General features: G+C 35.9%; 1 protein-coding gene across 2 annotated transcripts in view; it reads left to right on the top strand.

Annotated features, from left to right (window-relative positions):
• jim (zinc finger protein jim) overlaps positions 1-8,642 on the top strand; it is a 39,782-nt gene extending 31,140 nt beyond the window's left edge. The window contains exons 2-3 of one of the 2 annotated variants that reach the window (XM_088271015.1): positions 6,012-6,965; positions 7,485-8,642. In XM_088271015.1, the coding sequence (XP_088127141.1) occupies positions 6,012-6,965; positions 7,485-8,428 (1,898 nt within the window). In that variant the 3' untranslated portion in view covers positions 8,429-8,642. The remainder of the gene's footprint in view (positions 1-6,011; positions 6,966-7,484) is intronic. The other variant, XM_088271016.1, reaches the window with a different exon arrangement.
• The last annotated feature ends 4,136 nt before the right edge of the window (positions 8,643-12,778 follow it).

Below are 12,778 nucleotides of genomic sequence, written 5' to 3'. Positions count from 1 at the left end.
CTATGTAGTTGGTTAATAAAAATGTGAGTGGATCAAAACACAAAATCTTTTTATTTCTCAAAATAATATATCAATATGATCCACAAAGTTAATGCTTTCAATATTCAAAACAGAAACTATAGATCACCAACACAACCCATTTCACTTAACAAAATCTTCATCTCTTCTAACAGCTTTAGTTATTTAGGTTACCTATTTTATTTTTCCAAAATTGTTTTAGTAAATTATTTACAGCAGTATTCCATAATATTCGCGGTAAAATTTGGATGTGATTGAGGTTTCGTTTATATGGTTTAAAAAAATTATAATAATAATAATAATGTTGTAGTCAAAATACTGTGTTAATAATTCTACAAAGTATTTTATTTTAAACTGGATAAATAAGCGTCCTAAACCTATCAATAAATAAATACAATTGTATCGACCAAAGTAGTGCACAAATTCGATTGCGTTTTACGTATTCTAGCTCCTGGTATATTTTATAATTTGACATAAAAAACTTAAACTTTAAAGAAACATAGCACATGCTGAAAAAAATGAAAAAAAAGCAACGAATACCATCCTAATCGGGTATTCGAAAAAGTAAGGATTACCCATTAGACACAAAGTTATTACTTTCTATAAATATATAGAAAAATCTTTCTGTTTAAAATTGGTATTGTTTTGCATCATTCTTATCGTATAGTTGCTACATAAAGGATTATCGTATTTCAATAAAGGAAATGATAAAGGAGAATCAAAGTATTTTATTAATTTTAATGAAATTATCTTTTTTAACGAGTCCAAAAAAACGTGCCCGATTTCTGACCTAAATATCTCTCTTCGTCATAATTGTACATAAGCTTTATGGCCCGCTAGCCGCTTAACCAAATGAGATGCCGACCGCATTTATTTATAGGTACGAATTCTGTAAATAGTAATTCACTTGTGCATATTGAATACTTGTTCATTTAGGAATAATTCATGTTATTATGATTTTATCTCTTTTTATTTCTATTCACATGTTTGAATATTAATTTAATTAGTGCCGGTACGTGGCTACACATTTGGATCGTATTGGCTTGATTTATACATACAGGGTTGGTATTTTCAAACGCGCAAAAATATTTTGTTTTAATTCCAAATCGATATAACTTTTACTTGCTCGTAAAATTTCAGTAGAGTACTAAAAAAATCGTTACTAAAAAAACAGCCATATACTGTGTACACTAAACATTTAATGTCCATTTTTATAAGCAGTTTCACCTCCATTTTCTGGTAAGTCATTTACTGTATGTTTAATTTCATATTAGCAATCATAATTTGATTGACAAACCGTTTTTATTTTGATTATTTTTTTTCTATTTCTATCTATTTCTCCACGAAGTTCGAATGGAGCCATGGAAGCTAAAATCATTGCGACTTTTTTTTCAAACTAATACCCCAACACTTCTTAAGTATATTTTGCCAAGAAGAGAGCTTTTTAAGAAGCCAGATTCATGGTTTTTCAGACTCAATATATTTGGATATATCAATCTTACACGACCAAGAATGATTACCACCGTGGTAAATAAGACTTCGGTTACAGGTTGTTTCTATTTTACCCCACATCAAACTATTTATCCTCCACTTCATTTTGACGGATGTTTTTTAGTATTCATATGTGTTTTTATCGCACGCAGTTATTCTATGAAACTATCAACATTTTAATTGTTTTTTGTTGAGTTATCAGATTCTTTCACTCTTATAATCTTCGCATGTTTTGATCATTGAAAAATCAAATCATCTCAATTCGTACTGCTGAATGAAATAAAAGCGCACCTTGTATATTGACCAATATTTACATTCTACTATTCGTAACCTTATTTCCATCGATAATCCAATCAGTAATTTGCGGTAAACTGATTTGGTGTTTACAGCGCTATGATGGGATAACTTTTTGTACACATTGTAAGAACAAATTGGATTTAAGTGGCATCTCAACGTATTATTCTCATACATATTTCTTTAATTACGCATAACTTTTACCTTGTAAATGATGAATTCATAAAATTATTTTCAAAAAAATGTTTATAAAAGGTGCTTCCAATCTTTTTTAAAACTATCCTTTCATTATTTTGTATTTTTTTAACGTCAGCAATTTGAAGAAAATCGAAAATAAAAACCATGGATTTTTAAGAGTGATTCGTTAAAGAATGTTATTTCACGGTAATTTAATACTTTGTCAAAAAATATATTTTAATTCTACAATACAAGACTTTATGTCAAAAGAAATATGTATTAAAACATTACGTAGCGATGATGGAAAAAATTATGTATATGTTCCAAAAAAAACAAGAATGGTTTACAGTTCGTTCGTGATATTTAACCAGATCGATTTAAGGGTCGATATGATTGGATGCGCTCGTGTAGTGTAAACAATACTTTTATAGTGTCCATACACGTCTTCCTTTATACTAGTAACGCGAATGACCGATTATTACAATCGAATAATAAGGTAACTTTAAAAACCGGAACGTTTAGGTGCTGGCCATAACCATTAAAAATATTCAAGTTTTGTATTATTTTTTTAATACACATTCTGCAATGCTTATTAATAAAATTATACAGCTTAAATTGATTTTATTTATTAAACAGCTTTCTATCTCCCTCCCTTTGTCTATACAATGATGCATAGAACATATCATTATATTGCGTAGTCTTGTCTTTATTAATCGTAGATAGGCAAACAACATTACTTTTTTAAGTATGAATAATATACTAGTTTATTCGTCTGTGAATCGAATAAATTAAAAGTATTATATTTATTCAATTAATCTTTCATACTCGAAAATCCTTTGTTAATATAACCGTTGTATAGAAAAGAGTCGATTTTTGGTTCCACCGTCACGGACTCTTGAGTCAGAGGCTGTAAGATCGATCCACACTATGTCTCTACTTGATTTATATTCGCAACACACAAATTGCTTTATACTTACCTAATAATTATATTTAATTAAATTTTTCAGTGTAGAATTAGAGTAAAAATATTTATTTTCATTTATTATTAAAAAAATTATATATGCAACAAAACTCACAGGACGATTTGTCAATATTTTGCTTCTTCGCTGAGCTATTTAAATTTCAAAAACCCACCCTCAATAAAAAATTAGAGGTAACAACTGAACTTAAGGTTATTCACAATAATTTTATCGAAAATCCTTATTTATTCTTTGCACATAAAATAAATTATCAACAAATGAATAATAAATTTCCATAACCGGTTATCATTAATCGAAAACTATCATCAGTCGGCTATGCGCATCTCTACCGTTCAGTTCATTGATAGAGAAGCAAGAGAAGCCGTCAAGTTAAACGTGTAACGCAGGGAGAAAAAAACCTTCAATGAAATTGCCACCCGTAAGTGGAAAGCCGAGACTTACATTGATAGGGGTAAACTGGTTACAGTTACAGAAAAAGTCAACAAACAACCTTGTGAGGAATTTAATTCGCGGTAAAAATACGAGTAATAAGACTTTGGAAATGCATCATCATTCATCTCACGTGCGCACTAACTGCCATTCGAATAATTTTATTGACTATTGCTACTTTTTACCGCAAAACACGAACCGAATTAACTTTTGTCTTTTTTATATTATTTATTGATTTGGCATTTACTTTGTGGAATGGAATGTTTTTGTAATCACCTGCCGATGAAAACTTCTGTAGTTTTCGAAACTAGTCGTGTGAAATGAAATAAAATTCAATAAATGGTATAATATAAGTGTTTTTTTTTCTTCATTTTTAGTGCATTAGCAATAGATTATAATTAAATATTACATTAATAATTAATTAACTTGATTATTATAATTTTTTCCCTTTTTTCTCCGTGGTTATAGATTTCTAGTGCTTTTTCCGCGGTCCTTAACTCATTACGTTTCACGTTCATCCGCTAATTGGACGAATACTGAATGCCATTGTATTTCCAACTAAAATAATAATTGAATGCTTATTTATAATCGTGACAATCGAAGAAGATTTGTACAACAATCGAATACGAACAAACGTACATTTTTAGTGACTCAGTTATGATTTGTTCATTATTCGCCCAAGCCACTATCCATATTTTAGACAAAACCTCAAAAAAATAGGAAATTTAGATTTTTGGTATGATTTTTCCTTAGAATCCTAGAATTATCCCCTGTTATGTCCTCCCTTGCCTCTTCTTCTGTGATTTACTTTATTTTCCTCAAAAACTTTTAAATTGATGTATAAATAATTTATTGTCATTAAATTATTTACAAAATGGTATTTATGGTAATTATTTTGATAGATTCTGAAACATGAGTACCAAAATCCTAAGAATATTCTTTGTTTTATAGAAAACGTCCGAAGTGAGACAAAATAATCTATGAACTTGTGAATCTTGCTACATTTATTTACAAAACATTCCTCAATTCATTGTCGTGGGAAAATTGGTTCAATAATTAAAGTTAAATCGTTTTGGTGTCGTTGATGTCTGTTACGACGAAACCCGGTCGCTGGTTAAATAAAATTTATGTGGAAAAAACTATATAAGTAGTTGTTATTTTATTTAATAAATTGCAGTTCCACCAAGAAATGTCAGTACAAAACATAAACCCAATTAAAGCGTTTTTTTTATTATTTATATAATACAATATTTATTGATAGTTAAAATAAATTCTAATAAAATAAAGATCTAGTCATGCGAAAGTGACGTTCATCTTGAATCGACCAACAGAAATGCGATCAAAATAGATATAATTCATAAAATATTGCCGAAATAAGTACGGTTATAAATTACAATTTATTTGTTTTAGGCTTAACGAGAGCGGATGCGTTTGCTTTGGGGTAATACAACATAGATGAAGAAGAATATGGGATATCGCTTCCATATTCTTCTTCAATATTTTCTACAGATGTCAAAAAAATAATATCCAAAAGTATTATTGATTTTAGACCTGCATCTTTTATGAGACCACTGTCTGAAGCAGGTGGTCACGTCTCTTCCCAGTAATCGACTTTATTGTATGGAGTACATTATGTCTCCGGAATGATGTAAATCTCTCACCAGACACAGATTTTAGCAGATATCTCATTATATCAGTAACGGTCGTTATTGCTCGATTAACGGTGAAAAAATAAAACAGTCATTTGGATAAGTTAACAATGCGATCTCATTTTTTGATACGCGGCATTTGGCGATAAAAAGCTCGTTTCGATTCACGATCAATTTTCCGCGCTTTCGGAGTGCGAAGTTTTTATCGCCGGATATCCGACGCTATTATCGACAGAACGGTAATATTATATTCCGCACATAAATAATAACAAAATCAATTTACACAATGCTTGCCCGTTATAATGATGTCGATATGTCATACAACACCACTTGTCTTAATTGGCCATTTTCCATTTCATCGTTAACCACTTTATTTTATTTTATTTGTTTTTAGTACAATATATTTAAGATTTTAATTTATAGTATCGAAAAAATACTACATATTAACATATACCAACACTTGTAATTTTAAAAAATGTACACAAGTTCAACAGAAGTTTCTAATATTATAATCAAGAATCGTGATTTGAAAAGATATCTACCTTTTTACGAAAATCAAGTATCTTTTTTTTAAATGTACCTCAATCCGTAGTAGCTATATTTATATTAATAAGATTATAATTTATTTAACTAGGTTCGTTTTTTTTCTTTTCACTAACGAAAAGCAAAGTCCTCAAAGCCTCCATTTTAGAGGCTTGTTTACAGGAAGGATAGGAAAGGTAGATAAAGATGTAAACACAACACTCCGACCAATTGAAAAAAGATATCTATTGAATTAATTTTCCAATCGACAGAGATCGAACCCGCGACGCCAGTGTCGCAGTCGAGCGTCTATCCGACTACTCCATGACCCCTGGCTAACTATGAAATATCGCAACCCTGTTTCTAGAAGTGGAACGTTAAAAAATGACAAATAAAGTAATCTAACCTTACTCTATATGTTATAAAAATAACACAATATTTTTTTTTTCAGACACTGGAGCGCCCTATGTACTTTACAAAGATGGCATGGAGCGGAGCCAAGGTCAGTGGGGGGGCGGAGTTCTGGACGGGACGTACGGGGGGGGACAACACCAGTCCCCACCCAGCGGCGGCTCCCCACACCAGACGGACACGGAGCAGCAGCAGCAGCAGCAACAGCAGCAGCAACAGCAGCAGCAGCAGCAGCTCGGCAGCCCCTCCCCCGTGGAGCAGTCGACCTTGGGCGAGCAGGAGCTGCCGCAGCTGGCGCAACAGCCGTCCCCGGCGCACCTGCCAGCCGAGCCGCTGGAGCGCGCCGCGTGCTACGCGTCCCCCGCCGAGCAGCACCAGGAGCTTCAGCAGCAGTACTCGGCACACTACGCGCGCAGCCAGCACCCGGGCGGCGGGCACATGCTGGCGCCGGGCGGCTTCCCGGGCCTGCACTACCTCAAGCAGCCGGGCTCCATGCTGCCGCTGGGCGACGGCGGGCCGCTGCAGCTGGCGCTGCCCGACGGCCACCAGTACGGCAGCATGCCCGACCTGCGCAGCGCGCTGCCGGACATCATCCAGCAGGGCGCGCACGCCGCCGACGGCCTGATGGGCAAGCCGCGCAAGCCCAACCCCAACGGGGACCTGCGCCTCTTCAAGTGCCTCACGTGCGGCAAGGACTTCAAGCAGAAGAGCACGCTGCTGCAGCACGAGCGCATCCACACGGACTCGCGCCCCTACGGCTGCCCCGAGTGCGGCAAGCGCTTCCGCCAGCAGTCGCACCTCACGCAGCACCTCCGCATCCACGCCAACGAGAAGCCGTACGCGTGCGTGTACTGCCCGCGCACGTTCCGCCAGCGGGCCATCCTCAACCAGCACCTGCGCATCCATTCCGGTGAGAAGCCCTACTCGTGCGGGGAGTGCGGCAAACATTTCCGCCAGAAGGCCATCCTGAATCAGCACGTCCGCACACACCAAGGCGAGCGATATTCTCATATACAGAGCATTGTGCATTGCGCCCTTCCCTCCCCTTCTCTTCTCCACTTCTCCTCTTCTCCACCGCTCCCCAGTCGCCGAACTTCCGAGACACGCTTTATCCCTAAACGATTGCCTTTTACGATACACTAAATTATTGTAATCTAAGAGTAGTAAGATGAGAATATTGCGCGACTCTTTATTTTGAATCGAGAATCGTGATTTGCTCTGTCACCGATTGGCCTTCTGTTCATATTATTGCCATACTATTTTATCCGCATATTCTCCCCTACTCGACTGTGGTAGTATGACTACAACACATGGAACATACCATATTTAAACAAAATTATTATTACCGAATTCAAAACAGCTTCGAAACCTTTTTACCAAATGCACCAACAATCAATGTCATTCAAATAGAAGATAACGTATTCGTATCCACCGTAATTAAACCAAAATAAAAATAATTTGCGAGTATCTAGATTATATAAATGACACACTGATTAATAAATTATTTTTTCAGATGTGTCCCCACACTTGATATTCAAGAACGGAATGACTCCCACCCTGTGGCCCCAGGACATGCCGTTCCCGCAGGACGAAGGAAAAGAAGAAGTGGCCTCCACATTCGGAGACGCGGACAGTTCCCACCCCGACCAGAACAGGAACGGGTGCTTCTCCCCCACGGATTCCATACAGTACCCCGCCTACTTCAAGGACCCCAAGGGACTCGGCCACTCGGTGTTCGGAGGGGCCAACTTCAGCGCGCTGCAGTACCTCAAGGGCGCCGGCGGAGGCAAGGGACTTCCCGACGTCATCCAGCACGGGCGCTCCGCGGGCATGCCTCTGTACGTGCGCTGCCCTATCTGCCAGAAAGAGTTCAAACAAAAGTCTACGCTACTCCAGCACGGCTGTATTCACATCGAATCCCGGCCTTACCCCTGCCCCGAATGCGGAAAGCGATTCCGGCAGCAGTCTCACCTCACGCAGCACTTGCGCATCCACACCAACGAAAAGCCTTACGGCTGCGTGTATTGCCCGCGCTTCTTCCGACAGAGGACCATCCTCAACCAACACCTTCGTATCCACACGGGCGAGAAACCGTACAAGTGCGGGCAGTGCGGAAAGGACTTCCGGCAGAAGGCCATCCTGGACCAGCACACGCGCACGCACCAGGGTGACCGGCCCTTCTGCTGCCCGATGCCCAACTGCCGGCGGCGGTTCGCCACGGAGCCGGAAGTGAAGAAGCACATCGACAACCACATGAACCCGCACGCGGCCAAGAACCGGCGCAACAACAACTGCAACCCGCTGCTGGACATCAAGCAGCCGCTGCTGCGCGCGCTGCCGCCCGTCAAGCCCGAGCTGTACTTCCCGCAGTGCTACGCGCCGCCCTTCCAGCAGTTCCCGCAGGGCTCGCCGGCGCCGCAGGAGTTCAAGCCGCCGCCGCCCCAGCTGGCGCAGTGACAGCCCGCCTTGCTCTTCTCCGTGACGTAGCGCGGTGCTCGTACACAAATCGCTACATCTTAGGATTGGGATATTCCATTTTGGGAAACTTTTGCCGAGGACTACATTTCAGAATGACGATTTCAAATTTTATTCCAAATCTCGATGTAAAAAAAAAATAGTTTTAGGTAGATAAATTGTATAACTTCTCAAAATATTATCTTTGGCGCAAAAACATTTTTTTATATCTTCGAAATACCTTCGGTTAAAGTATGTTTCAGTAAACAAACTAGGTATATCCGAGTTAATATCTGGAAATATAAACGCCGCAATAAACCTACAGTATTCGAAGACACGGATAAAAGCTTTCAAAAAGCTACGAATATGACCACGATCCGTAGAATTCCGATGGTTTGTTGTAGCTTACTCCATATATTATATAATACGATTTAATACTTATGAGATTTGTTTATATACATGTATAAGGTTTAACTGTGTGATCTCTTTGTGTATTTTTTAACTGTAATTTTAACATAAATCATAGGCTAAAGAGAGTTAGGAATAGGAAAGAATGCGACTCCGCTAAACCTGCGCTCACCGGAATAATTTTTCATATTTTTGTAAACTGCAAGCCCTCCATACAATTTTATATCGATTAACATACATATTGTTATATTTACAGTTATATAAAGTAATATTTTAAATGTAAATAGTACCAGTTGCGGCAGAGGACAATATATTTACAATACGGCAATACTCTCTCACATTGTACCTTATTTACATCTGCATATTACAATACCCGTACAACCAGTACATCTGCAATCTTTCTGTTTACTTTTATCATATTGACCATTGCAAATTAATGTTCTTATTTTATCACATCTTAATGAAAACAAAACCGATTGTTTGATGTCAAATATTATTTAGAATATAAATGATAGAAGCTGTGCCATTAGTAGCCACTGTAACATAGGTGTTCGACTACGAAACTGACACTGCGGGTTCAATTCCTGTCAACTGTAAAAAAACTTCGGCAAATATTTTATTCCATTGGTCTATAGGTGTTGTATGATGTATTTATTAAATCCTCTTACCCCATTCTCACTATTCTACTTACAGACAATCACTCTGCAAGTTATGCCTTTTTTAACAATAAAAAAACAGGACAAAGAGATTTGCCATATTGTATGTATGTCTTCTCCAATAGTAATAAATAATACCGACGTACCTTGAACAGAGCAAAGGAAGATGCGGAGTCGCAAAATAAAGGTGCCTAATGGTTGGGTGAAGTGTTTCACACTTAACTGGATATTTTATACATATTATTATATTTTCTCAATAGATAGTTGTTTTTAAAAGAAGTTTAAGCTCTCTATACTATGCATTTTAATCTATTGGATAAGTTGTCCCGTCCCTCCAGTTCTCGGCCAGTAGAGGCCAAACGCAGTAACAATAATAGAACAATTCCATTACAATCCCCATACATTATATACACACCTGTTGGATTTCACATGTTTCGATCAACTTAACATTCCCACTCTTTCCCAGTTGGCCCCAACATCCGAGAACTATTTCCAATAAGCTGCATTTACATTTTTACAATTGTATATTATATTGTACTTTTTTTAAATATAGTCATGCGAATGAATGATTGAAAACATACACTGAACGGAAATTACCCAGTCAGTGAAATTTTATCTTCATTATTATCTGTCGACTTCTACAAAGCGTTTTCTTCCTTAAAAATGATATGCCAACCCAAAGATTTGCAATCGAGATGTCTTATTATAACTTAAAGGCAAATAAATAGAAAGACGAATGCATTAAAAAGCCATTACCATGTACATAATCATACCTGGCGATGAATATAAGTCCCTTATCGAAGAGAAGCTGGCCGAGTTTTGTTTTACTTTTCCAGGTATAATAAAAGCTTTAAGACGTGCGTATCAGAGGTGGTAATAGGGGAGGATTATATTAGTATATGTAAGAAGCACGGTATTAATACTTGCCAATGTTATTATTATTCAAGTGCATTATTTATGTCGCACTTTTATACACTTTGTGTGCTTTTATCATTAAGTTTTCTATGAATATCTTTTAAATATGTAAATTGTTTTAAAGTGAACAGTGTTTTTAAATTTTATTTAAACTTGTAAGAATTTTGATTTATAATAGTTATTTTAATATTAAATATTGTATATTTTTACTAGAATTATTTGCCCGGAACTTTTATCGCAAACACTAGATAGTTTGTATCGTGTTGAATACAAATTGATTATAATTGTCCATTTTATTGTTTTTACTCGAAAGTCAGATTAAAACTTGCTCAGCGACTCCAGTGGCCACGTTTTGCTTTAAATATTGTAAGGCTACTTCATCAATAATTAAAATTCAGTCCAACCACCGCAGCAATTACTGTCTGGGCCTAATGTAATATCGCAATGTTGACCTACGAAGATGTATCCAACATTGGCGCTCTTGCGGTTACAATTGTACAAATAATTATTGTTCCTTTACCAGACAACAATATTGTTATACCTAACAAAGACACACAAGTGCATTCTACAAAAGTATACGCCGTTCTTCTACCCATTTTACGAGTATAATTTTAATAACTAATTTTGTTATATCATCCATGTGCTGCTAGATTAAGACAATTTGAATTGTTTTTATTATTAAATATATTTATTAACGAATAGAACCTTGAAGGTTGTACACACATACTGGAGCAACAAGACTTAATGAATGTTATATAATAACAATAGATATTACGACTACTACCTAGTATACTCTGTCGGCTGCGTACAGAAAATTGTTTGTATTAGTTTGTGAACGCAGTTTACCCAATCTATATTTAGTATACCTAAATGATAATACGGTGGTGTAATTTAACTAAACGGGGAGCACAGCATTTGCCGCGGATAATTGTATAATTTTATCAATTAAGGACTGAGCCATGCTGTGATAAATGGAATTCTCATTAAGTAGGTGGTTATCATTTTTAAAATTATTTATGATAATAATAATTTGTTTTTATACATTTAAATCGTATTTCTTGCGTATCATTGTACGCTCCACCATGCTGAAACCACAAAATCCCTCATCAGTCTTTACATTTTATCACAAATCCATCATGAAACATCATAAAGTAAAGCCAGAAGTGTATGTGGTATGTGATTTCAGCACAGAGGTGCTAAGATATCTATAGCTCTCATAAACACTTTGTTCTCATTCACTATTGTGCACTGTTACCCATTCGTTTTGTAGGCCCAGATAATATTTATTATATCCACTAAAGATAGCTACTGTATATTGGCAAGAACCATCTAAGAGAAGAGAGTTTGAAGAGTGATTCATCATGCCACCCTGATTGTCTGTTAAGCGTAAATGAGATTTTTATGCCCAATATATGCATCACTGTTGCGTACATTCTCGGGTCTAGCACTCAGAAACTGGTGTCCTCCTTATAATTCACTAAGATAAGTGCCATAGAGAAAACTAGAACCACAAATACATTTTTATACAATACCATTAAAATCCATAGAAACAATAAGGAAATATTTATTTTATACAAATAATGATAATAGAAAGAAACCGATATCTCAAACCTCATACTGAAACAATAAGTCATATTTTGTGACGATAATGCATTATTTTAACGAGTAACCATATTTATGATTGTATTGAATTTGTCGTTAAACAGTTTATAAACAGGATATTTTTCTTTACTAGGTTATTCTACAAACATAATATAGCAAATTTATCATTCTATACACTTGTTGTACATTTATTATACACATAGCTCTGCATTTTGTTACAGGTTTATAATTAAATACATTTTATACCAACCCGATCTTTACAACAAACGTCATTTAGACTGTTATTTAACTATTTAAACAGTTGATTTACCTATGGTACATGCATTGTTTTACTTTCCCAAACAAATATTTTTTAACACAGATCTGAAATATGTACTTCCATTAATCTTTCAAATGGAATGTTATTAATTTATTAGCTTGTAAGTTATCTGCTCAACTATATTTGATCTTATATAATGATGTTTTAATGCGGTTTTATTTTTGATCTAATACAAATGTAAATTGATTCAAATAATTGTATGCACGCCCCAAAATGATATTTCAGTTAAAGTGTACAATGCCAACTTGTAAACATATTTTAAATATTTTAAGAAAATTCTGTTGGGTGTACAATATGTGCATGTAATTAATTGAATGGAAAGGAATGATAGGAATGAAATTTTCTAAACCTTCAAAACAAAATTAATTTTATTCTTACCAACATACATAAATACTAAAGAAACATAAGTAATGAAACATTAAGTTAAATTTTAATTTGTACGGACATACAATT

The sequence above is a fragment of the Brachycentrus maculatus genome, unplaced genomic scaffold, assembly GCF_059751285.1.
Source record: "Brachycentrus maculatus isolate JH-2025_06_01 unplaced genomic scaffold, ASM5975128v1 h1tg000408l, whole genome shotgun sequence".
Taxonomy (NCBI): Eukaryota; Metazoa; Arthropoda; class Insecta; order Trichoptera; family Brachycentridae; genus Brachycentrus; species Brachycentrus maculatus.
Note: the sequence above shows the minus strand (reverse complement) of the source record. Positions and strands in the feature narration are given on the sequence as shown.